This window comes from Aspergillus stella-maris, assembly GCF_047715825.1.
Source record: "Aspergillus stella-maris strain CBS 113639 unplaced genomic scaffold BDV14scaffold_2, whole genome shotgun sequence".
Classification (NCBI taxonomy): Eukaryota; Fungi; Ascomycota; class Eurotiomycetes; order Eurotiales; family Aspergillaceae; genus Aspergillus; species Aspergillus stella-maris.
Genome location: NW_027396796.1, coordinates 948,896 through 972,227, shown reverse-complemented (window position 1 = coordinate 972,227; position 23,332 = coordinate 948,896). Strand labels below are relative to the sequence as shown.

The 23,332-nt window shown below is 51.6% G+C and overlaps 10 protein-coding genes across 10 annotated transcripts; 5 read left to right on the top strand and 5 right to left on the bottom strand.

Annotated features, from left to right (window-relative positions):
* Positions 1-125: 125 nt before the first annotated feature.
* Positions 126-1,988, top strand: BDV14DRAFT_163506 (transcriptional regulator SPT3). Its single transcript, XM_073767051.1, has 4 exons — positions 126-292; positions 741-830; positions 881-1,717; positions 1,768-1,988. Exons 1-4 carry the CDS (start codon positions 248-250, stop codon positions 1,771-1,773), a joined length of 978 nt encoding a protein of 325 aa, XP_073633530.1. The 5' UTR covers positions 126-247; the 3' UTR covers positions 1,774-1,988.
* Positions 1,989-2,145: 157 nt separating this feature from the next.
* Positions 2,146-4,679, top strand: BDV14DRAFT_45344 (transcription factor domain-containing protein). Its single transcript, XM_073776803.1, has 4 exons — positions 2,146-3,146; positions 3,216-3,630; positions 3,692-3,980; positions 4,039-4,679. The coding sequence occupies exons 1-4, from the start codon at positions 2,186-2,188 to the stop codon at positions 4,432-4,434; spliced, it is 2,061 nt and encodes a 686-aa protein (XP_073633529.1). The 5' UTR covers positions 2,146-2,185; the 3' UTR covers positions 4,435-4,679.
* Positions 4,550-6,146, bottom strand: BDV14DRAFT_45354 (uncharacterized protein). The gene is made up of 4 exons (XM_073776804.1): positions 6,009-6,146; positions 5,668-5,837; positions 5,029-5,609; positions 4,550-4,958 (listed from the first exon to the last, which is right to left on the bottom strand). Exons 2-4 carry the CDS (start codon positions 5,747-5,749, stop codon positions 4,665-4,667), a joined length of 957 nt encoding a protein of 318 aa, XP_073633528.1. The 5' UTR covers positions 5,750-5,837; positions 6,009-6,146; the 3' UTR covers positions 4,550-4,664.
* A 227-nt stretch (positions 6,147-6,373) lies between these two features.
* BDV14DRAFT_186838 (mitochondrial matrix Mmp37-domain-containing protein) lies at positions 6,374-9,772 on the bottom strand (the record flags this gene model as incomplete). The annotated part of the gene is made up of 4 exons (XM_073770875.1): positions 6,374-7,397; positions 7,466-7,628; positions 8,206-9,409; positions 9,758-9,772. 4 exons carry the CDS (start codon positions 9,770-9,772, stop codon positions 6,374-6,376), a joined length of 2,406 nt encoding a protein of 801 aa, XP_073633527.1.
* Positions 9,773-10,084: 312 nt separating this feature from the next.
* Positions 10,085-12,926, top strand: BDV14DRAFT_45313 (uncharacterized protein). Its single transcript, XM_073776802.1, has 4 exons — positions 10,085-10,283; positions 10,350-10,646; positions 10,707-10,816; positions 10,866-12,926. Exons 1-4 carry the CDS (start codon positions 10,149-10,151, stop codon positions 12,793-12,795), a joined length of 2,472 nt encoding a protein of 823 aa, XP_073633526.1. The 5' UTR covers positions 10,085-10,148; the 3' UTR covers positions 12,796-12,926.
* Positions 12,893-13,790, bottom strand: BDV14DRAFT_163490 (U4/U6-U5 snRNP complex subunit SNU23). The gene has a single exon (XM_073767050.1). The coding sequence runs from the start codon at positions 13,702-13,704 to the stop codon at positions 13,057-13,059; it is 648 nt and encodes a 215-aa protein (XP_073633525.1). The 5' UTR covers positions 13,705-13,790; the 3' UTR covers positions 12,893-13,056.
* A 135-nt stretch (positions 13,791-13,925) lies between these two features.
* Positions 13,926-15,355, top strand: BDV14DRAFT_163488 (uncharacterized protein). Its single transcript, XM_073767049.1, has 2 exons — positions 13,926-14,887; positions 14,959-15,355. The coding sequence occupies exons 1-2, from the start codon at positions 14,449-14,451 to the stop codon at positions 15,039-15,041; spliced, it is 522 nt and encodes a 173-aa protein (XP_073633524.1). The 5' UTR covers positions 13,926-14,448; the 3' UTR covers positions 15,042-15,355.
* A 198-nt stretch (positions 15,356-15,553) lies between these two features.
* BDV14DRAFT_208235 (general substrate transporter) lies at positions 15,554-17,634 on the bottom strand. Its single transcript, XM_073775346.1, has one exon. It carries the CDS (start codon positions 17,395-17,397, stop codon positions 15,796-15,798), a length of 1,602 nt encoding a protein of 533 aa, XP_073633523.1. The 5' UTR covers positions 17,398-17,634; the 3' UTR covers positions 15,554-15,795.
* A 698-nt stretch (positions 17,635-18,332) lies between these two features.
* On the bottom strand, positions 18,333-21,196 carry BDV14DRAFT_208231 (glycoside hydrolase family 3 protein; the record flags this gene model as incomplete). The annotated part of the gene is made up of 4 exons (XM_073775345.1): positions 20,961-21,196; positions 20,837-20,908; positions 20,612-20,778; positions 18,333-20,562 (listed from the first exon to the last, which is right to left on the bottom strand). The coding sequence occupies exons 1-4, from the start codon at positions 21,027-21,029 to the stop codon at positions 18,333-18,335; spliced, it is 2,538 nt and encodes an 845-aa protein (XP_073633522.1). The 5' UTR covers positions 21,030-21,196.
* A 178-nt stretch (positions 21,197-21,374) lies between these two features.
* Positions 21,375-23,147, top strand: BDV14DRAFT_163483 (uncharacterized protein). Its single transcript, XM_073767048.1, has one exon. It carries the CDS (start codon positions 21,522-21,524, stop codon positions 23,019-23,021), a length of 1,500 nt encoding a protein of 499 aa, XP_073633521.1. The 5' UTR covers positions 21,375-21,521; the 3' UTR covers positions 23,022-23,147.
* Positions 23,148-23,332: the final 185 nt, after the last annotated feature.

The window sequence follows — 23,332 nt, the reverse complement described above, 5'->3', positions numbered from 1 at the left end:
AAGTTTTGGTCACCCCACCATGCCGCATGGGCGGGAATCGAAGCGCGGGCTCGGAGGATGGAGAAATAGATGATCCCGATAGGGCACCCTGTGCTACCCCAGTCCATCGCTTTGTCCTCGACTATGCGCTTTGATATTGGTTTCATCTGATTCAAATAAAGTCTCGTTGTCTCTCGAGTACTTTGATGCTGCCTTTTGCACTTTTGATTAATGAAACGAGTTCGGGCGAGGTCCTAAATTCGCCAATATGTCGTCTGACCGTACGCCAAAGTACAGGCAGGAAATCCAGCAGGTAAGCGATATTCTGTTGTTATTCTCTCATCTTTCCTATCAAGAAACGTGCGCAAGAGGAGGGAATATGAGTGGTCCTTCTGGTTGCTATGCGACAATGTGCTCGTGGCGCAAGACTGGATAAATGCGCGCTGTTGAGGTTCGGCCATCAACCCCATCTTCTTCACCTCAATTCTCACGCGCCGCTCGTCCTTGCGGAAATCATGGCGGACCAAGAGTCGTATCATGATCGCGAGATGTGTGTATCCGACACCGAGGCAGCGGGCTCACTATCATCGCATGATGAGTCGGACCTCACACTGAGCGCATCGACAGCCTCGAGTCATACATTATCGCTGGCCGGAACCAGTCCTGAGGTTGAAGAAGAACACAAACCTCAAGGCCCAGCGCATTATGGCACTAAAACACCGATAAGCTTTAGAATCAGAATGATTAACTTCATTCGCCAGATGATGTTCGTGTCTGGAGAGACTGCCGAGCCCTCTGTTGAAACGACTACTCTGATCGAAGATATTGTGCGACAACAGGTTGTCGAGATTGTATGTGATCCCTTTCTGCTCGGCTCTGGCTACTATTAACACTCCTGTAGCTCGCGCGTAGTACCACCTTGGCTACTCGCCGCGGTGTTCGTTCTATATCTACTGACGATTTGATCTTTCTGATCCGTCATGACAAAGCCAAGGTATCTCGCTTGAAAACGTTCCTTTCGTGGAAGGATGTCCGAAAGAACGTCAAGGACTCCGATGATAAAGGTGGCGGTGACGCAGCTGACTTTGCCGGCGCTGATGATCCTATGGCTGGCGGTGTCGTTGCAGGAACCCAGGATGTTGCTGCGAAGCCCAAGAACAAGAGAGCTCGCGTCGGTCTCGCGTGGGACGTTAACAGCTTTTATTCAGTTCAAGTACCGGAGAGAGACGATGAGGAAGACGAAGAGGAGGAGGAACAAAACTACGCAACTCTGCAGCGTCTTGCTGCCGCCGACGAGCGAACCAAGCATATGACCCGAGAGGAATATGTCTTCTGGTCTGAATGTCGACAAGCCTCGTTCACCTACCGAAAGAGCAAACGTTTCAGGGAGTGGGCCGGCTTTGGGATTGTTACTGAATCGAAACCCAATGACGATATTGTCGACATTCTCGGTTTCTTGACTTTCGAGATCGTCCAGACTCTGACGGAAGAGGCTCTCAAAGTCAAGGAACGCGAAGACCGCGAGAAGAACCGCCGCGGTGGAGCAGAGAATGGAGCAGAGGAAACCAAGAAACGCAAGCGCGAGACTGGACTCTTCGACCCTCCAGAAGAAGGCCGCACGCCGGTTGAGCCGAGACATATTCGCGAGGCCTATCGCAAATTGCAAGCAACACCGAATAAGAATATCGCAATGCTTCTTCACAACGGTCGTCTTCCGGCGCGTATGCCACTCAGATTGGTAAGTCGTCTACCCTCTGTTGTAGGGCATTCGGACACTAATAAGTTCAGATTTGATATAAGCTTCGGCTTGAGCTTCTTTGCATGGGAGTAATCCGGAGTTGTAGAGATACCCACATATAATGATTTATGTTCGGCGCGAGTTTATGCTATAGTGATTTTCCAATGGGCAGGCGTATTACATTTAGCGGGATTCCTACTTCAATCTGCTCTTGTTTTGAAATGGTAATACTACGTACTCTATGTTGATACAGCAATCAAGTAAATTCTACTCTGCATATTATTGCTTTTTATGATTTATAACTCATGTTGCATTGAAGAGACAAACGCCATAAGCCGGCTCGCTGGCCAATGAGTTCCGAACTCCGAACTCCGAACAACCCTCGCGCACCTTCCCAGCTTCAACGATCCCACTGCAACTCCCTCTTCGGATCAATCACTTACATTGTTTGTGATACTCGGAGTTGAAATGAGCTCGCGCAGACGAAATGGACAGGCGGCATCCTGCGAGCCCTGTCGAAAAGACAAGGTGCGCTGTGACCATGGAGTCCCAACATGTGGCCGATGCCAGAAACGCAACACCGAAAGTCGCTGTTACTACCACCCAGCACCTTTAACTCGAGAAGGAAACTCTACGGCTGTCCGATCTAGAACCCAGCGAACTCCGCGGCCCACAGGAGAGCGCAGTCTAAAGGCGACCCAATCACCGGCACCAACACCGACATCGCCCACGCCATCGTCGATTGAAATCACCATCCGGACTCCAGTGACAGACGAGTCTTTGCCACGGGGCTACTACGGCCCTACAAGTTTTGAGTCTGCTATTACTGGTATCTCGGACAGCATGGTCGCACCTCTCATCGGAGACTCTCAGCCAGGACATGGCCACTCCGTTCTACCTTCGTACTGGGTAGCTGAGACAACTAAGATCCTCAGTATCCTGGGCGAAGACTCTCCGATTGAGGATCTTGTCACAGCATTTTACGACGCCAGTCAAGCTGCAATCGTGCCCTCTCCCTTCATCTTCAAGTTCATGGAGGGTATGAAAGATTTCATAGAGAAGGGCGACACTCCGGAGCTGCTACACAAGAAGACAATACGGATACTGGAGAACACTGCGCGAAGATTCCATGTACCTTCTGATATCAAGGGCAAAGACTTTCACACGCTCAGTACAGGGCCACAGATGCGTCTGGAAATCATAGGATTAGTGTATTCCCTTGCTGGACGGGCTAGCTTTTTCGGACTTTCGCATGCCAAATTTCCAGGGTCCGCAGGCGCTGCGAGTCGTGCGAAGTTTGCCCGAAAGATGTTGATGGCCACAGATACAGCAATTCAAGTGTGCAAAATGTTGACACCGGTGAACGACATGTTGGTCTGGCTGCAGTATGAGAATTGGCTATTGGCTTGTTTGTTCTATGGGGATATTAGTAAGTCGTACTTCCCTCCTTTATTCTGTGAGGGCTCTAGATGTGTAAGTGCTAATGAACTACTTAAAGGCTCTCCGACCTGGCACCGTTTGGGAGAAGTAGCGAGCTCCGCCTTCGAGTTGGGTTTGCATCGCGATTGCCATAAGGGTGCTCCTGTGTTCCTCCGAGAAATACGACGACGAGTGTACGCAGGCGTGTACTACATAGACAAGAATATCGCAACCTTTCTTGGCCGACCACCCCGCGTATCATGGCGGTATGCAGATACTAAGGCGCCTCTAGATCTTGATGAAGATGCATTTGTGGCCGACGACGAGGAATTCGAAAAGGCCGTAAACGAGTTAGATAGCGAGGGCTGGAACACCAAGCCCATCTATCTACGCTCTTCATGGTATCGGATTCGGCATTCCATCAGTATATTTCGAGAGGAACTATTGGAACTTTCTCTGCGACCTATCGACGCGGCAGCTGCAGTGAGGTTGAGGTATGTCTCTGAATGGTTTTCAACCTCGGATGGTGTCTTCTCACACATCTTTTCTTTCTAGAGACATCTCTTCCCGCTGCACAACCGCTTGGAACTCTGTACCAGGCCACTTGCGTTACGCACCCCACGGTTGGAGCGAGAGTCTCACCATAGGTGTTCGCATTTTGATGATCATGTCATACCAACTATACCTGTATAACATTTTTCTCGTGCAAAGACTCCTCTGCCAGTTTGATCCATCCGTCGAGACCGCGCTTTTGGACGTGAGCTCAGAACTTCTTTCCACAGTCTTGGTTCTAGGTAGGCAGGCAGAGGCCATGGTCGATATCAAGCGTGACTATAACTCGATTGTGAGTCTTCCATGAAACAGCCTACCGCATCACCTTGTATCAACTAAAAATGGGATAGATTGTGATGTGCGGCTTCTCCAGCGCCAGCACGCTAATCAAAGCACTCCAGACCCAAGTCCGAACTGGTAACCCACTTCCCTATAGCGGCTCGAGAGCAGAGCTCATCCGAAGTCTCAGTGTGTTTGTATCGCACATAGAAATAATGGCTCGACCGTTGTCATCGAATACCAACCATGCACTATTTGATCGCGCAAGCAAGATCTTTGCGAACATTCTAGATGAAGTTCTGGAAGCTCGACTACCTTCTCTGTCATCGACGAAGGATACAGCTGAGGTCGATATGCGGCTCAATGCAGCTGCTGAGGAAGACTTGACCAGTTCCTGGGCTGCAGATGGAATGGAGTTCTTGGATACGCTGGATTTCGGGGCGGTATTTGATCAATGGGTGTTTTGATTTTTGTCAACATCAGGTTGGAATCAAATTAAATTAATGGCTACTCTGCTAACTATTCTAATTCACACCTCATTTTCTCCATCGTAGTGTGGTAGGTATTGCGTAAGATTGTATGAACAGAAGGACGGCAGTCAATCGTGGGCGGGATCGTCACTCTGAGCGATTTGATATGACTTATCAGCGAGATGATTCTCTCCAAACTCAGGATCGTAAAAGCACATGGCGGCGTGTCAAACCTCAACGTCAACGTAGGCACCCAATCTGTTCCCCAGTTCAGCCTCCAAAATTTCGGCCCCATCTGGTAACTCCATGATTCTCCCAACATCCCCACCCTGGTCATCATATGTATCCCAAGGAGGCTCCCCTGCCCCGCGCATATGGACCATTATGGCCTGGCGGTAATGCCATCTAAGGCATTCGTCACTGACTTGGTGGTCAATAGGGCCACTTTTGGTTGAGCGGCTCAAAACTCTGCCGCCCAAGCCTTGCTTATCGAATCCGAAGAAAATAGTGCGGTATCCACGCTGCATACGGGTCAATCGTTTGAGCTCCGAAAGGGATTGGGATCACTGAGGGCATTGGAACAGAACTTACGTCGGGGTTGACCGCGATCTCAAAGAAATCGAAAACCAAGTGAGCCCTGGTACACAGAATCAGGCCATTTTGCGCGGAGAACATTTTAGCCGGGGCGATCAAGCTGGTGTTGCTGTTGCCACTGATCCAGTTCTGACAACCATCTTTCTGCCACTGCTCGAGCCTTGCCACAGGGTAGATGTGAGCAGCAAGCAGACCCCTTCGCGGATTGACGTAGCTGGGTCCGTCCTCGCCTGTTATGACACATCGGCAAGCGTCTCTTGTGAAAAGAGTGTCTTTAAAATGTCTTTGGTTTTCGCGCTGGTCACGGCTGCTCGTCTGGGAGGTGACTGCTCTCCGAACTACCTTCTCGGTGTTCAGTGTGACAGCTATCGGCTGGCCCTCAGCCCCAAGAACCACGTAATGGCCTTCGGTGACATTCACCCCGTTCCTCGCAACCAGCCGCCCTACCTGGTCTTTATTTGGTCCCTTGAGCTTGTGAAGTCTCCAAAATCCGGTTCCAGCAGGAAACTGAATGAAGACTTCGCACATCAGGTGTAGTTCGGCGTTGTCAATGTGAGGGGGGGTGTTTAGCCATATGCCTAGATATAGACGCCTCAGATTAACTTTTGGGGACGTACTTATGGCCTCTATACTTACCGCCGAGATATTGCCCATCAGACGAGAAGATGTGGAGATTTCGGATGCCGTTTATTCTTGGTATCTGCCATGGAGGAGACATGGCGACGGAAGGAGTCTGAAAACGATGAAGTAGGAGTACGTAAAAGAGAGGGATGTAGTGAGTCGGAATGTCAATCTGGAAGAAGGATCTGTTGCAAGGAAGTTACTTCAAGAGTTGAAAAGGACGACCAAGGGTGACGAAGAAGCAGTCAAGTGAGAGGTGGGAGGCTATGGAGGGAAGAAGTGATGAGACCCTTGCAAGAAACGAAAGTGTGTTGTGTTGACTACAACACAAGTGACTGAGGGAAATTCCTACTCACCCTTCACCTGACTCAGGACTGGAATGTCCTTTGCTGGGCAGTCTGTTAGCAGCTCATTGTAGTGTAGGCCATGGTCAATTCGATGGTTCTATCGTTTATCCCACGGTTGAATGTGTTGGCTCTTACAGCTCAAAACTTTTCATTGGGGATGATGATGGCGGCTTCGGTATAAAGGCCCGCTGAGAAGACTGCATTGAGGGAGAAATCGTTGATGAGAAGCAGCTTTCCAGAACGCAATGAGTGAATACGTGGACCATGGACGAGGCGAAAGTCTACTTAGATCAGCAGCAAAACCCAAAGTCTATTTTGTGTACTTAACTCTATAGAGGGGATTTTGTAGAAGATCTAGACTATTGAACACGGAGTTACGTCCTCGAAGCAATCTCGCTGCCGCTAAGCAGTCCGCCCAGTACAGTCCGCATCTCCTCCAAAAATCTCGTAACCTCGCCCTCTGTGCCAACTGTAATGCGCAAACATCCCTCACAGCCCAACTCCTTCCCGCGGAAGCGTACGACGACGCCGCGCTTCTCAGCCATAGCCTCGTACGTCGCGAGCGCAACAGGGTTGCTAGGCTTGCCGCCCTGGTCAGCAGGCTTATCAAGGACCTCAACAAGGAGGAAGTTCGACTCGGTGCCGCCGCGGAAGCGGCCGATACCTGGGATGGTAGGGAGTTCCTTAATGATGCGGTCGCGCTGCGTGATGATTTGCGAGCGGTAGGAGCGCATGACTTCGAGGTTCTTGGGGTTGCCCAGGGCTGCCATTGCGAGGGCGGATGTAGGGGAGGAGATGTTGTAGGGTGCCTTGAGGCTGTTGAGGAGGGTGGCAATTTCGGGACTTGTGAAAGCAACTCCCAATCGGATACCCGCGAGACCAAAGGCCTTGCTGAGTGTTTGCATGACGACTAGGTTCGGCCATTCAGCAACCCACTCGGCAAGACTTGACCCCTCCGGCGCGAAATCAATGTACGCTTCGTCGAGAACCACGACGCCGTTCCATGTCGGGTGCTCGAGGACCTTCTGAACATCCTCTTTGGCAACGAGGTTCGCCGTGGGGTTTCCGGGGGAGCAAATGTAAACGAGCTTAATTGAGGGATCGGCCGAAAGGGCGGCGTTGATCTTCTCAGGTTGCAGCGCGAACCCGTTCTCTGTGTCTAGCGGGACCTTAACGATCTCGACGTCGTTGACATCCGCGCTGACGGAGTACATGCCGTATGTGGGAGGGCAGGTAAGAATCTTGTCCTTTCCGGGGACGCAGAAGGCGCGAAGGAGGGCATCGATGGCTTCGTCGGAGCCGACGCCGACAAAGAGGTTCTCGGGTGTAATGTTCTTTTCGGTGTGAGCGTGGGTGTTGCGGAGGTTGCAGAAGAGCTGTTTGAGAGGGTGCTGGTGACTGTAGGACGCGATTACAATTAGCAAAGGGAGGTCTTGAGCACTATGCATGCCTTGTGGCAGACGTACGGGTCAGGGTATCGGTTCAATCCAAGGAGGTCGATCTCCGGGTTCGACGACCCCGTCAAGTTGCCATTGATGGCTGATTCTTGGAGAGCACCTTGCTGGTTCAGTGCCAGACCAGGGCCGTATGCGTTCTCGTTGGCATCGAGGAGGACATTCGTGCCGTCGTCTTTGTAGTCACTGTAGTTCAATTGGTGTCAGTTGCGGCGCCGATTGCGGAGGAGGGGCAGGTGACGAGTGAGGGGACATACTCTCTAGCGCATCGGTAGGGCTGCAACTTCAGGATATTTTTGCGCGCGCACGTAGAGAGATCAAAGGCAGATGTTTTTGGAGCCATTTTTAAGTGAATTGAGGAGGATGTGGTTGTCGGGTCTTTTCTGGTCGAGCGGAAAAGACTGGTGGGGAGGCGGCGGGGATGAGCGGGCTTATATAAGGACCTTCCGGGCTCTACAGATCTATGAGTCAAAGAGCTCAATTCGTGAAGAATGACTACAGTTTGCAATTGTCTCCAAATATATATGCGAGTTCTTTCAATAATTTGTATTCAGTATTTATCAATTGGCATTTGTCAGCCATAAAAGTATACTTCAGCCAGGTACCCTCAATGTATACAAGTGTAACATGTCCACCACCAATCCAGATCAACGCCGTAATATGCTCTATAATGACAGTATGAATGAAGTACCGTCTCTATTCTTTCTTGGAGGACTTCTCAGGCTCTTCGCTTGAGCTCTTCGCCTTTTTACCTGAATGCCTCCATTTGTCTTGCTTTGCTCTGAGATAGCGCCAGGTTCGGCTTATCCCTGCAGTGAACAATCCCTTCACCGTCTCGACGGAGCTCGGCCAGCGGATTGTCTTTGTGATGGCATTTTGAATCTCCTGCTTCAAACCATCGTCTTTGGCAATGCGCTGTTCAAAAGGCCCACCCTGTCTCTTGCGGATGAGGTCTGGGTCGTTGTCGTTGCTCTCCTTCATCATCTTGCTGAACTCCCCACCAGGGATACCGAAGCGCGACTGATATTGGAAGTAGAGCTTCTCTCTGAATGACTCGGGTAGTCTGCGGACCATATTACCGCGCTTTGTGGGATCCATGTCTTGCGAAAGTCGCACGTTCGCCTCGGGATCATGGATCCAGTCTTTTTCGGAGCAGCGGGAGTCATTGAAAACAACGTTAGGAAGGTTTTCGATGAGCGGCGCATACAAGCTCCGGAAATTGGCCATCTGCGAAGAAACAATGTTATTGACCTTCTTCGGGTCCTCCACTGGCAATGCCATGCGGAGATCTCCCATGTAGCTGATTGCAGCAATAGTGCTGTAGAGTTGGAACTCTGTGAATTCCGCTGGAAGAAGTAGTAGAGCTACCCGAACAGCTGACAGAAGGTTCATCTGGTTCGCCAACCGCACCTTCGGATGGTCCCGCAGAATCTTGACCGGCTTTTGCAGTCGACCGGCAAGATACAAGGTGTTCCATTGGCTGAGGTCATTGCATAGAGTGTCAATGTTTACAACTCCATACTTGATCAATGTGCCATTGACAGTGATGTAGGGGTTGAAGTACACTCCTGCGCCGAATCTGTCTTGAACCTGAGAGACAGTGTAAGATCCGAGGGAGCGTAACCCAGAGTAATGATCCCGATGCTGGGCGATGTTCAAATCATGCCAGTGCTGTGAGTAGGATACGCCAAATATAAAGTCGATCATCTTTCCTTGTCCTTGCTGCATCTTTTGAATAGCCGGGGGAGCTGACGGATGGCATTTCTCGGAGCCCGCCGCACTGCCATTTTGCGGGAAGACACCGGATCCATACGCAAAGGCGTACCGAATAGGGGCCTTGAACTGCCAAAGGATCTGTCGCAAAGCTTCCTTGAATTCCTGGTTGATTATCATGTGCTGGTTGATCCCAAAGTCTTTCGAAGGGAGTTCCGAGAACGCCGATATCGAGGCTAAATCCTGGTTGGATTCCCAGTCGTTATTCTCCCCAGCAGGGGCCTTGGAGATAGAGGACGTTGAGAATGAAGCGGATGGCGAGGTGGGCGAGAGGAGGTGTTGCGCACTGCTGTTATCATGGTATATACTTCGGCTCCCGGAGAACCCCAGGCCGCCATTTCGAGGATGAATTGAGTTTTGCTCGCTCGAGAAATATCGGATCGGGCCATGCCTCCCAATGTACCGCGGGTACGCCGAGCGCAAGCGCACGTACGAGCCCGCAGTAGTGTTCGAGAAGAGGATCTTGAATGCAGACACCCGTTAGCATAAGCTGACCGGATAAAAGGGGATGCCGTGGGAATGCGGTCTTACTGTAGCTTCGCGCATTGTCGCGAGAGGAAAGGGGGAGGTTCTGGAGCGCTGGGAGAGACTCAGACCATGGTTTCTGGATCAGAGCAGTAGGAGTGAGTTGAATAGGATGACGAGAGATTACAGTAAACTGGATAGGCCGATGGAGCTCACTGTGGAATTATTATTCATCGGGTCTTCGACCGAGAACGCACCTCCGACATTACTGACGTACCCTCGGCTTTGGCTGTTGTTGTGTTGATGCCTCAGGACAAAAGGGTCACGTGGCACCGTTCCTCCGCCGGCGCGTCTGTCCCACCGCCCAGACCCAAACAAAGGCAGTAAACAATCACCACCGCAATCAGTCCCTCGTTTACAGCAACTCGCATTGCGCTGGCCTCGATGCTCGGATACTATGGCTAACGAAATGGAGACGTTTGCCGCGCGCCTGGCTACATTTGATCTTGTCCTGCACCCGGACAGGCGGTCGTCGACTTCGAAATCCGGAAAACCAATCTCATGGCCGCATAGCAGGCCTTCTCCGGCTGAGGTACCGCCAAACCCTTCATACGGAGTCTTCATGCGTCAGTTGGATGCTAACAACTTGTGTGAGTAGTTGGCGCACGCGGGCTTTTTCTACAACCCCTACGAGACGAATCCCGACAATGCAACATGCTTTCTCTGCCGCCGAGCGCTCGATGGGTGGGAAGAGGACGACAACCCGATTACGGAGCACCTGAAGCATGCGAAGGACTGTGGATGGGCTGTGATGATGGACATTCAGCAGCGTAGCTCGAATCCAGCTGAAATAGAAGACCCTACAAGTGAAGCCATCGTTCAGGCACGACTGTCCACTTTTGGTGATTCATGGCCACATGATGGGAAGAAGGGCTGGGTGTGTCAGTCAGACAAGGTAATTCAGCTCTCTCATCATCAGTTTCAACCGAGTATCTGATAAAGTTCGCCACCACAGATGGTTGAGGGCGGATGGTATTTCTGTCCGAACGAAGAAAGCGCGGACCTGGCGAGCTGCGCTTACTGCAAGTTGTCCCTTGATGGCTGGGAGCCCAAGGACAACCCATTGTAAGTGGCAGCTCCGCTCCTTCCCTGCTTCGATTGATTGACCAAACAGTGACGAGCATTACCGCCGTTCATCGGACTGCTCGTTCTTTGTTTTCGCGAAGCCTGCCAAGGGCAAGGGTTCGCGATCAAAGAAGAGCCGTACCTCCAAAGCTTCCCGACAATCGACGCAATCCACCGCCTCCGATTTCCCGGCGTCTGACGTTGAGGACATGGATCAAAGCATGATGTCTCAGCCAGCCAAGTCCAAATCCACGAAGAAAACGAAGGCGAAATCGAAGACCACAAAGGCCAAGAAGGACGAGCCTCAGGAAATAGTGAGTGAGATGGATTTGGATGAAACAGAATATGCGCAACCCGAACCGCCAAAAGCGAAGCGCAGCACACGGGGCAGGAAGCGATCGAGCGCCGCGATGGAAGAGATGAGCATCGCCGATGAAGATGCTGGAGAGAAGGCAGAACCTCCTACCAAAAAGCGAGCTTCAAAGCGAGCAACCAGCCGAACGCGAGCACAGAGCATACTTTCTACCGACGGTGCTGCGGATGTTCAAGAGTACGACAGCGAGGCTGTCGACGATGATGCCAACCGAAGAGGTCGTGCGACTACCAAGAAGGCATCAAGGGCCCGTAAAACATCTAGGGCCGCTTCAACTACAAGAACAACGAAGAAGTCCCGCGTTCCGCGAGACTCAGAACTAGACGCTGCGATTGAAGCCGGGCTTGAAGGCGACGAGCCGCAGAACATGGAGCCCGAGGAAGTCGAAGTCGAGAAGCCTGTTCCCAAGGCCACCACCAAGAAGCCTAAGTCTAAGAAGAAAAACGCTAAGAAGGAGGCGGAACCGGTAGAGGATGCAGTTGACCGTGCTGCCGACGATGAAGTACAGATGGTCAACGAACCTGAGGCCGACCAGCAAATGGTCGATGACGTGGAGGTGCCTGAGAAGCAGGAACCTGAGCCTGCTATAAATAGCAAACGCCGCTCAAGAAATAAATCAGAACAGTTAGAGAAGGAAGAAGTCGCGCCTGCCCCCGAGCCGCTCGAACCGCAAGAAGATCAAGACGATCATCGCCAACATGAGTCATTCGTTTCGGTAGAAATCGTCTCAAAGCCTCCAGCAAGCCATCCAGAGGTGGAATCACATGAGAAAGAGAGCAAAATTTCAAAAAAGAAAGCGTCATCTGAGAAGCCCAAGAAATCCCAGAAGGCGGACAAGGCCGAGAAGGCTGAGAAGGCTGAGAAACCTGAGAGGAAGCGGGCGAGCCGGCGCTCTGAGGTTCAAGAGACACCAGAAAAGCTATCGCCTCCAGTGTCGAAGTCTCGAACTCCCGAAATTACCGAGCAGAAACAACCGCATGACGAACCTTCTCGCCGGAGGTCATCTAAAGTACCTCCAAAGACAGCTGAAAGGTACAGCGACATCCCGCAGGAGAAACAGTATGCCAGATCCATTGCATCGGATAGCTCTCCAGAGGACACCGGCCATCCTCAAAAGCAGGACGAGGAAGATGAACCTGTCTCTCCGCTTCCATCTGCATCCAGAGGGACCCCTTCGCTTTCACCGCAATCTTCCGATGCTGAGAATCACCCGCCGTCCATGAAGGCTTCTGCGCAACGGCCTCAGTTGACATCCCCGACCAAGAATGCCTCGGTTCGATTCCCTCTGGCGGCCAGCACTCCTTCTCCTTCGAAACGGAATGCTTCTGCTGGAACGCTCAAAACCTCTCACCCGTGGGTGCCGATCAACATCGATGAGATACTGATGGCAGGTGCAAGTGATAAAGAGAATGTTGGTGCCCTGGGCAATTTGAAGGGAGAGTTGACGAGCCCTGAGAAAAAGATGACGGTTGAAGAGTGGATTATGTGGAACGCAAAGAACGGCGAGGAGAGGCTCAAGCGAGAGTGCGAAAGGCTCGTCGGGCAGTTTGAGAGAGAAGGAGCGAGAGCCATGCGCGCATTAGAGGGGATTGAGTGTGTTGACTGATTAAAGTAGGACTGTCGATAATTTATGCACTTGTACGGAGTTGGGGGTGCTTTAGGTTATGGCGTTGGGTAATCTGGTTATCTTTTTAGTGGTGATATTGTCTATCTTGAATGCAATCTTGCCGAATAACATCACGGCATATCGAGCGCCTTTTCCTGACCGTACTGCGCCCTGTATAAAACACCCCAAATGCAAAGCCGAAACGCCCGGGTATAAGTACAACGAGTAGATGAAGCTTCCGATATGAAAAACTCCGAGTGACTAGGCGATAATGCCCAATCGACCTTCCCAACTGTCCTCCTGCTTGATCTCATCGCCGCCCCTCCGACGCTTCTCATTCCGCTTCCGCCTCTTCTCCTCTCGCTCCTTAGAAAGCTGCTCCTCTCTATCCTTCAATCTCTCCCCCAAATCCATCTGCCAAACCATCCTCTCCTCCTCCTCCCTAACCCTCTTCTGATGTGCCAGCATTCTCAACCGCTGTCTAACATCCTCAACAGTCGCCCTCGCCACCTCCCCGCTCTGCCCCGTCGCAATCAAATGTTGCTTGCTATTCAAATGCTCCACGAGCTGCAGATTATCCTTGAACGTCAGATCACAGTCCGCGCAGTAGAATCCCGCTCCGCGACCTCGTTTCCCGATTGCATTTGCGGCAGAGACGATCGTTGTCTTGCCCACCATTGACGCGACGTTTAGGCGTTGTTGGCGGGAGGTCGTTGCCTCGAGCGAGCTGTAGTCAACTGGCGCGTGCCATTTTTTGCCGAGTAGTTTTGCCTCATAGCGCGCTTTGCCTTCTTCTTTGCGTTTGGCTTCTTCCTCTGCGCCTTTTTTGGCGTATTCTTCTCTGTCCCATGATTTGCCGCCGAATGTGTCTGACGTGGGCGTGCCGTAGGCGGATTTGTTGTTTGACATGGTTGCGAGTGCGTCTGAAAGCGATATAGTCCGGAGAGCACTCTGAAGAATTGAAAGAGGATTTCAGTGGATATGAAGTAGAGGACGGTGCTTTGAAGAAGAGTCAATGCCCCGAACGGCAGAATGGAGACAGCTGGCTAACTCAGAAGGCGGTGAGAATGCGGCTTAGGTGAGGATCACGGAGGCGGGAGGGGCCTCCGCCTGTTAACGTTGCTCGACCACTTGCGACGTTGCAACCAAGTCGCAGGTCCGATCCAATGGTGCTACGCTCGTCCTGACCTCCGTGATGTCAACTCATCCGAGAGTCTCATTTGCTCAGTAATGATGATCTTCTCGTAACATCCTTCGCGGGTGAAGTGTCTGTTTCACATCCAGCCGCAAACCCCAATGACGCCTCGCCTTCTCGTATCGCTTTCCTGTCGAGTGACTCGAGTCTCATGAGGCTGAAACATACCCATTCTTTGGTCTCTTGAGGTTGATCATCGTATATCTACCTGCCACGCTGGCTTCGTCCAAGGCACCCTCATTCTTTAGGCAACAATTCTGGGCGCCCTCGTTTATATCATAGTTCGGAGTACCATCGTCAGCGACTCAGCTTCCTACCTAGAAATAGCACTGCACTGCCCCTGCGGATCAGCGGACCGTCGCAGGCTTGAATTTGAGTTGAACCTGCATAAAACTACTTCAAAGACCTCGATATTTTGAGCAATCACTTATTGGGATAACGGGCACATCAACTCCGCAATGCCTTCCACCGTATCTACGAAGATACCTTTGCCTGTGCAGGCTCCATCCCATTTCAGACTCATGGGTCTCCCTCCAGAACTCCATATCCAGATCGCTTCATATCTTACGTATCCTGACGCTCTAGCCTTAAAGCATACGAGCCGCCATTTCTACTCCTTCGTTTACACAGGCGTGCACCTAAAGGTCGACTGGCTGGTTGAGCGATTCGAGCGGAAGTTGGAATGTCCGATGGAGAAGTGCTCATTCAGAACGGACGAGGCATTCTGTAATTGGCGGATCAAGAAAATTATGGAGAGGCGGAGACGGCATCTCGAGTGTAGGAGGTCATATGGTGGGTGTTTGGTCATCGAGGGACAGACCTGCCAGATGGATCTTATGCCGTTGTGGTTGAAGAGGAAGGGTCGGGCGAGGTTGATGAAGGCTTTTGGGAATGAAGGTAGGCTCTTGTTTTTCATCCTGCGATTCTTTATTGCTTGGGGTTTGCCCGGGTTGCTGACTGGCGCACAGTCATTTTCCACACGATGATCGTACTCTGCATGCAGCTTCTATGGAATTTCTCTCAGATGTACATCTTTGCGATGCGCTCATGATAGAGAGCCTACAGCCTACATAGCTATCAGCCCACCCACACTGGATGCTTGACGACTATCTCCCATCGAGACGCATTCCATGCGTCAACGTACTGCGCAGCTGGACTGCAGGCAAGAAAGAACATACCAAATTCACAACCCTGCGAACACGGCGGCTCTCTGGAGTTGTGCCTCGAACTCTCTAAAACGCAGCTGGCTGCTTGGGCGAATCCTTTTCCCACTTGTTGTTTGATTACACAAGACTCAATAAGGGCTAAATCTAGCACCTTATACCTATCTATATATCCGAAGATAATGCTTAATGAATACCCACCTATACATTCCATCCATACTCACTTATCAACTCGGTCATTCGAAGTGCCGATATGTCCTATCTCCGACAAACCTGTTCATGGTCGCTCCTTCCCATGTAATCGTTCCTTCCTTGTCGACGTGGTAGGGCTACGCAGCGAATACAGAAGGTGCGACCTAAGGCCTAGCACGGTACAGTTGAGGAAGGAACAGCCCGTTGCGTTGCATAGCCTCATCAGAAAGGCCTTTTAGACCTGGTAGAATTGATTGAGGGCTTTTGATAGAATTCTTCGAAGCTCTTGTCGTATCCTGCCCCAAAACAGTAAATGACCGTCAAACAAAGAGCAAAATCGATCATTATTCATAGCTATATATATCCCACTGAAACCCTAACCCGCTGCCAAGGGAAACGCCCAAGAGTTGAGATCCAACAGACCAAAGGCAAAGATAACAGAAGCACCATCTAAACATCCCGTTGCCCAAATGTTCCCTCCTTAACCGCCTCCCCCATAGCCTGATTATCTGTCTTATACTCCTTAAATTTCCAAGCCGGAACTCGCTTATAAAACATCTCATCTAGTTCAGCATACGTCCGCCCTGCCGTCTCAGGCTGGTAGAACCATAGATAAATCAGAGAGATGATCGACAATCCACCAAAGATGAACATGACTTTAGCCCCTAAGTTCGCTTTATCTGGATTAAAAAGATAAGGCAGGACAAAGGACCACATCATGTACAATGTATTCTGGAGGGCTAGGCCGATGGCGATTGTTTTGACGCGGAGACGCGAGGTAGATACTTCTGTTAGGATGGTGTACCCTGCTGCGCCGATGGTGCAGTTGTACCACCATGAGTAGATCATTATTAGGGCGACAGTGCCCTTAACGGCGCCCTGGGCGTTGGGGTTAGACGTGTCTGTGGACACGACGCCTAATCCGCCGGTGATCATGAGGATGCAAGTCATGGTAAACAGGCCAAAGACCATAAGGTTGCGCCGGCCAAGACGATCGATCATGAAGTAGGACATGACGTTTCCGACGATGGACATGACCTGAATTGCGATTTGAAGGCGGAAGCTCATTGCGTTGGAGTACCCGGCAAGCTGGAAATAGTATGTGGAGTATGAGGCTGTGAAGACGACACCACAGAGAGCTTGTATGGCAAGCGGTGCGATGGAGATGATTGTTCGGCGAAGATTGGAACGGCGAAAACATTCGAGGTATGTTGCGCCGTCAGTCTCGCGGCGGACTTGATCGAGGGTTGTTTTCATGGATGCGAGCTTTTTTGTTTTTTGCGTGTCTGTGTAGCCGAGGCGCGAGAGGGCAAAAAAGGCTTTTTGGTCGCGGCCTTTCGAGACGAGCCACCAGGGGGACTCGGGCATGAAGAGGATGAAGGCGAGGGCGATCGCGGCGTAGCCCCATTGTGCTGCGAAGACGGCGCGGTAGGCCCAGCGGGTAGTGTAGGTGCCCGTGGTGTTTGTGATTAGGGCAACGACGAATGGGCCGACGCAGTAGGCCATTGCAGTTAGGCAGGTGAGTGTACCGCGGAGGGCAAGAGGTGCAATCTCGCCGACGTAGGTAACTGGAACTGAGGCGAGACCACCTAGGGCGAAACCATTGAGGAATTTACCACCGAAGAACATTTCGTTGGTTGTCGCCACGAACTCGAGGGTCACTCCAGCAACGGAGATCAGAAGAGCACCAAGCATGGTCCATTTGCGGCCGATTGTATCAGCAATCTGACCTGAGCTGAGGGCGCCGACGACAGCGGAAGCAACAGGACCACCATTGAATGCTGATTGCCACCGAGTCTCGAGTACATAGTCACCGGCATAGTAGCTGCCAAAGTCCTGGCGGAATTGAGGGATCGAGACAACCGTCCCGGCTGCTTGGTTCTCGAAGCTGACCAGGAGGATACACCAGACGGCGTAAAGGCACCAAACAAAGGTCCAGGGATGTTCCTTGAGACTATCCCATTTGCCCAGCTCATGGTCCTCTGAATCAGCAAGGTAGCCCAGCTGCTGGTCGTCGGCCTGTTCGACCATGTCCACGCTGGGTTTGTCCATGGCGAAGACAATTGTTCTGGAACAAAAGGGGTTGCAAAGTTTAAATGAAAAGGGTTAAAAAGCAAATGCAAGGGATGGAACATGGAAGCCAACAACTTTATGCCGGACGACGACGATCTATTTGTACTCCCATGCCTTCTCAAAATCAGAACGCTTGACTCCGTGACTTAATGCATGTCTGCAGTGCCGCTGGGCAAACAAAATCCTGCATTGGTCGAAGTCAACAAGCATACGACGCGTCCGAGAGCTGATTCGGAAATAGGACAAGGGCCCCAGGCGAAACGTAAGTTTGAGCCCGACAAACGTTATCCACTCAGCGTGCTCGATTTCCCGCAGGATTGGGCTCGGGAAGGAGACGGCCGTCAGGCAATACTAGCTGATGTTGTAGTACTTCGGATCGCTGCTGTCAGGGATGGTATGGTGTGGAGTATTAGTCTGGAATTCGTGGAGTTGAGCATGGAGAAACCCACTCGAGTCAGTAGCGTGGCCGGGGTTCTCCAGATCTGGCAGACCTCCAGGTGTTCCAATCCCCACGCCACCCCGAGTAGCGGATCGATTCCGGATCAGGTGAGGGCGTTGGCCGAGGATTTGCCGCAAACACGGCAATTCCAACCACCAGCCGGGGGGTGTAACGACTCATCTGGGGAACTTCGTCAGTATGGCAGAGCTAGCGGACACTATATTAGGCGCTTACCATGCTTTGGCCAAACATTTGCGTCATCTTCGGTGGCAGAAAGCCCGAATGGTAGCATTGATGGGAATGGATCATTTGGGTTCGGGAGCCAAGTTGAAGAAGACAAGAGCTCCGGGGAGGAAGTCACCTGCCAGGCTGCCACGAGGCTCCGGATGTCATGTGATGAGTATCTACCGCTGCTAAGGAACGAGAGTAAAAGTAATAAGTAACTGCATTATTATCATAATAGCTGACATTAACATTAAGGGTCGTAGCTCAGGGCTGGAAGCTTGATATTTGCCTTTCCAGTGATATCTCTAACAGACTGACCAACTGAGATTTCGTAGTCGCCCGCTTCGAGCTCCCACTTCTTACTCTGTTCGTTAAAGTGAGTCAACTGACGAGTAGCAAATGTGATAGTGGCGGTCTTGGTTTCTCCAGGCGCCACAGGCACCTTGGCAAAGCCAACGAGTTCCTTTACAGGATTCTCCGGAACCGCCAACTTCGCACCAGCGTAGACCTGCACAACTTCGGAGCCGGCGGTGGTCCCTGCATTGGTAACGTCCACTGTTATCTCAACAGATGTGTCGCCGGTGACGACTGCTTTGGGGTTTCCGTGCGTAAAGGTCGTGTAGGAGAGACCATAGCCGAACGGGAAGAGAACCTTAGAGCGGTGCTCTTCTGACAGATCGTAGTGCCTATATCCCACAAAGACACCTTCCGCATATGTGACTTCAAGCTGGCGACGTCCATCCTCTCCGTCCTTGAATTCACCAGGGAAGTTGCCGTAAGCGGGGGCATCCTCCAGTGCGTGAGGGAACGATACGGGAAGACGACCGGCGGGGTTCACTGCACCAGTAAGGACGTCGGCAATAGCGTTGCCGGCCTCTTGTCCTGGGAACCATGCCTGAACAACCGATTTGACCTCGTTCAGCCAGGGCATTGCGACCGCCACGCCGGTACAGTTGACAACGACGGTGTTAGGGTTGGCACCTCCAACAGCGGCGACAAGTCGGTCCTGCGAGCCGTTGCGGGGGAGGTTGAAGCTGATTTGGTCTTGGCCTTCAGTTTCCCAATCGGGCGTATGACCGGTGAACACAATGGCAAAATCACTACGCTTGGCAACTTCCACAGCATCGGAGAGAACGTCTTCGTTGTGGTCTTGCTCTGTCATGAAACCAGCCCTGAAACCGATCAAACCGTCCAGCATGGACAGTCCACCCTTGCTCGTAGGCTTCACTGTTTGGATCTCAATTGAGTACGTCTTGGAAGCTTCGAATGGATACTGAACCTCTGGCTCTTCGACGCCTCCAAGAAGGAAAGCCATTGAGTCATAGCAGTTCCCCTTTTGCTCGTAGACCACCTTTCCATCAATAGAGATCTTTGACCGTCCCAGACCCGACATAGCTAGGTAGTGGTTTCCGCTTTGTGTAGGTGTGAACTGGGTAGTGGCACGAACACTTCCCCATGATTCCTTGACGAAGATCGGGACGTAGGTGGGCTGTTCAGCAGAAGTCGAGGAAGAAGGTTCGCCAGAAGGTTCATCGGCGGCGAAGAAATCTAGTGTCCAGCCTGGTTTGCCGTCGTGGTTCACGACATTGTCACCCATCAATGGCAGTTGACGGAAGGTATGAGCGCCTTTAGTGTATTTGAACTCGACATCGTCGCCGAGGGCGCGACGAAGACCTTCTTCTGCGGTAACGCGATAATGAGCGTTCACACTGGCACTGCCTCCACCATGGATAAGAGCTTCCTTCGCAAAGCCAAGCAACGCGATCTTCTTCTTAGCCACTTTCTCTTTCTTGAGGGGGAGTAATTGACCATCATTCTTTAAAAGAACAATGCCTTGGCTTCCGACCTCACGAATGAGTTTTTGATGTTCAGGAAGTATGATGGCTCGCTCATCGGGGATCGAAGGGTCTTCAAAGCAGTTGAGCTTAGCTAGCAGCTCGAGAACGTTTCGTGCACGCTCGTCGATCGTCTTCTCCGATACAGCGCCAGACTTCACGGCAGCAAGCACTTCATCGACCTTGCGCCATCTAGTAGGACCAGGCATTTCCAAGTCGAGACCAGCGTTCAAGGATTCGACCGTGGAGTTGGTGCCGCCCCAGTCACTCATGACCAGACCCTTCCATCCCCATTGTCCTCGAAGCACTTCCTTCAGAAGAAACTCATGCGAGTCTGCATGCGTACCGTTCACAATGTTGTAAGCCGTCATGACCGCCAACGGATTTGCCTCCTTGATTGCGATTTCGAATGGCTTGAGGTAAATCTCGCGAAGTGCTCGTTCTGCAACAGTCTCGTTGACTGTAAACCGGCATGTCTCTTGCTCGTTCACAGCATAATGCTTGATCGTAGCAGCCACTCCTTTCTCTTGCAGACCGTGGATGTACTGCGCGGCCAGCTTTCCGGCAAGGAAGGGATCTTCACTGAATGACTCGAAGTTGCGGCCTCCCAATGGATGGCGATGAGGGCAGACCGTGGGAGCTAACCTGGGAGTTGTCAGTGAGCTTCCATGACCAGACGGAAACCATTCCTTACAGTACCCTTGCCCCTTTTGAGCGCGTCTCGTCTGCAAGTGCATTTCCGATTTTCTTGGCGGCATCCAGATCCCAGGTTGCGGCGAGAAGAGACGACGCCGGAAAACAGGCAGCAGTTACGCCTCCTTTGAACGTAGCTCCTCGAGCGCCATTGGGTCCGTCCGAAGTCTGGGAGTTGATCTGGTCAGTTCAAAATCGTTTCCTGTGATGTGAGTCGATTACATACCTTGACGGATGGTACACCCTTGTCTGGAAAATCATGTGTCTCCCAAAAGTTCTTTCCGGCCAATAACAATATCTAGTTGCTTATCATTAATTGTCTGATCAATATCCAAGAAGTGAGTGCGAACCTTCTCTTCCAAAGTAAGTTTCGAAAGAGTACTCTCAATATGCTCAGGATCAACCTTCTTGAAACTCATGATGGGTGTTTGGTCATGTAGGAGGATTGAAAGAAGTTCGGCGCCAAATTTCCTGTCGAGAGACACTCGGTAGCTTTATCTTGACTTCTTGTACCGCTGGGCCGTGTCCCCGCATAAAGGATTGAACACATGGCCACATGGTGGCACGCAGTGGAGATGATGTTGTGATCTTGATCGTCGGTTAATCTTCGGCTGCCGAGGAGCTGGGCTGTTGTCCCCTTTGAGACTAGCGCATCCTGATCAGGTCTGTAGCTATCTGTATCACATGACGACACGTGCTCATGGAGAGCTTCTGAGGAAAGGAGCAACCGGTGCCTGCGCCTTCCTTTTTTGGCGGTGATTAAAGTTGGTCACGGGGTGTGGATGCCTCATGGAGTGCATCGATCACTCCTCTTTGCCCCTCCCCCGCAATAAAAACAGCTGTACTGCCACAATGGAGGCTCTGGATTGTCCTCTCAGTCACGGACTTCGAGCCACTCTACCAATTCCACCATGACGGATCGCCTTACCACTCTACAAAGCTTCGCTACCAAGCCCCGCGTGTTTATCGTGTCGGACATCTCAAATGAGCCTGACGACGCCGAGTCGCTCGTGCGATATCTGCTATACTCGCACCAATTCCAGACGGAAGGCCTGGTCGCATGTACTTCAACATGGATGAAGAACAAGGTCTGTCCTCAGGACATGCACAAGATCATTGATGCCTACGAAAAAGTCATCGACAACCTCAACGCCCACGTTCATCCCGACGCGAAATACCAGCCCGCAAGCTACTTCCGGGGGCTTGTGCGCAAGGGTGCGGAAGTCTATGGTATGCAGGCAGTGGGAGATGATATACCTCTTAGCGAAGGCGGGGAATTGCTGCTCGAGCGTATCCAAGCTCCTAGCGATCAGCCCCTATGGATCATCTGCTGGGGTGGCACAAATGTCCTTGCACAGGTGCTACTTCGCATCGAGAAGTTATACTCTGCGGGCGAGGCGGCCAAGCTTCGCTCGAAACTACGTGTCTATGCTATATCGGATCAGGACGATACGGGTCCTTGGATTCGTCATCGGTATCCCGATATATTTTACATTGCATCTGTTCATGGTTGGAATCACTACGGCCTCGCGGCATGGACTGGCATTTCGGGAGACAAATACTACAACTTTGATCAAGGTGGTCCCGACTTCACAAAAGTGACCAAAGAATGGATCCTTGAAAACATCCAGATTGGCGATTTGGGTTCCGCCTATCCTGATTACCTCTTTATCCCTGAAGGGGACACTGCTACGTTCCTTTATCTGATTCAAAATGGACTGGGTGTGCCCGAGCATCCAGAATACGGGTCCTGGGGTGGCCGCTATCAGCTGTCTGATATCAGTTCTAGCGGTCTTGCAAGCCGCCACTACGGCGATACCGTAGATCGAGTTGTTGGCAAAGATGGGCGAACATATACCACAAACCACGGAACGATTTGGCGATGGAGAGATGCCTTTCAAAACGATTTTGCTGCTCGCATTCAATGGTCACTCTCATCGGACTTTGCCGCTGCCAACCACGCACCCGTTGTTGTGATTAACGGTGACTCCAGCCTGGCTCCTCTGGAAGTTGAAGCCGAGGCTGGCTCTACATTGACCCTCGACGCATCGGGAACTTATGACCCTGACTCAGGGGATGTCCTGTCATTCAAGTGGTTTCATTACAAGGATCCAAGCGCCACTCAGTCGTGGGTAGACGCAGAGGTCGCTAATCTGGGCATAAATCCTGTCCAAGATGGTCGAAAGATCGAAGTTACAGTGCCCCCGCCGGAGAGGTGCTGCCTAGATCTGATGAGCAGGCAGGCTATTCCTCGCGGTCAGGTCCTGCATTTGATTTTGCAGGTAACTGACAATGGGACGCCTGCGCTGACAAGCTATCGACGCGTGTTGATCCAGACGACCAACTGTCGATTAGAGGGAGGAGGGAAGGGAGCTGACGCTATTGGAGAGCTAATGGCGGAGTTTGCATAGACATATAGTGCTATAATTTACTCAATTGTACAATGTATTATGGCTGCTCTGTATAGTATCCCAATCGTCCCTTACTACATGAGCACTACATGAGCACTACGAGCGAAAAATGCACGTAAGCGTGAGACGTTAGCTCGCTACCTGGAGAACTTGGACTACCTAGAGGAATGCTGTTGGAACTTCCCTTTTGGACTTTGAAAACAGAGAGGAACTAAGCCGCAATTATGGTATCGCGTCAACCGCGGCTTTTCCCCATTCTTCATGACTCGCAATTGTTCTCGCCTTTCCAGGCTATGCGGTCCGAAGCTCCG

Bases quoted from the DNA above. Each gene is read 5' to 3' on its own strand.
- BDV14DRAFT_163488 (XM_073767049.1), top strand. From the start codon at position 14,449: ATGCCTTCCACCGTATCTACGAAGATACCTTTGCCTGTGCAGGCTCCA. The intron at 14,888-14,958 runs GTAGGCTCTTGT...ACTGGCGCACAG, and splicing joins GAAGGCTTTTGGGAATGAAG to TCATTTTCCACACGATGATC.
- BDV14DRAFT_45344 (XM_073776803.1), top strand. From the start codon at position 2,186: ATGAGCTCGCGCAGACGAAATGGACAGGCGGCATCCTGCGAGCCCTGT. The intron at 3,631-3,691 runs GTATGTCTCTGA...TTTTCTTTCTAG, and splicing joins GCAGCTGCAGTGAGGTTGAG to AGACATCTCTTCCCGCTGCA. The intron at 3,981-4,038 runs GTGAGTCTTCCA...AAAATGGGATAG, and splicing joins AGCGTGACTATAACTCGATT to ATTGTGATGTGCGGCTTCTC.
- BDV14DRAFT_208235 (XM_073775346.1), bottom strand. From the start codon at position 17,397: ATGGACAAACCCAGCGTGGACATGGTCGAACAGGCCGACGACCAGCAG.
- BDV14DRAFT_163483 (XM_073767048.1), top strand. From the start codon at position 21,522: ATGACGGATCGCCTTACCACTCTACAAAGCTTCGCTACCAAGCCCCGC.
- BDV14DRAFT_163506 (XM_073767051.1), top strand. From the start codon at position 248: ATGTCGTCTGACCGTACGCCAAAGTACAGGCAGGAAATCCAGCAG. The intron at 293-740 runs GTAAGCGATATT...TTCATTCGCCAG, and splicing joins ACAGGCAGGAAATCCAGCAG to ATGATGTTCGTGTCTGGAGA. The intron at 831-880 runs GTATGTGATCCC...ACACTCCTGTAG, and splicing joins GACAACAGGTTGTCGAGATT to CTCGCGCGTAGTACCACCTT.
- BDV14DRAFT_45354 (XM_073776804.1), bottom strand. From the start codon at position 5,749: ATGTCTCCTCCATGGCAGATACCAAGAATAAACGGCATCCGAAATCTC. The intron at 5,610-5,667 runs GTAAGTATAGAG...GTCTATATCTAG, and splicing joins TGATGGGCAATATCTCGGCG to GCATATGGCTAAACACCCCC. The intron at 4,959-5,028 runs GTAAGTTCTGTT...ACCCGTATGCAG, and splicing joins AGATCGCGGTCAACCCCGAC to CGTGGATACCGCACTATTTT.
- BDV14DRAFT_45313 (XM_073776802.1), top strand. From the start codon at position 10,149: ATGGCTAACGAAATGGAGACGTTTGCCGCGCGCCTGGCTACATTTGAT. The intron at 10,284-10,349 runs GTACCGCCAAAC...TTGTGTGAGTAG, and splicing joins GCAGGCCTTCTCCGGCTGAG to TTGGCGCACGCGGGCTTTTT. The intron at 10,647-10,706 runs GTAATTCAGCTC...TCGCCACCACAG, and splicing joins GGGTGTGTCAGTCAGACAAG to ATGGTTGAGGGCGGATGGTA.
- BDV14DRAFT_163490 (XM_073767050.1), bottom strand. From the start codon at position 13,704: ATGTCAAACAACAAATCCGCCTACGGCACGCCCACGTCAGACACATTC.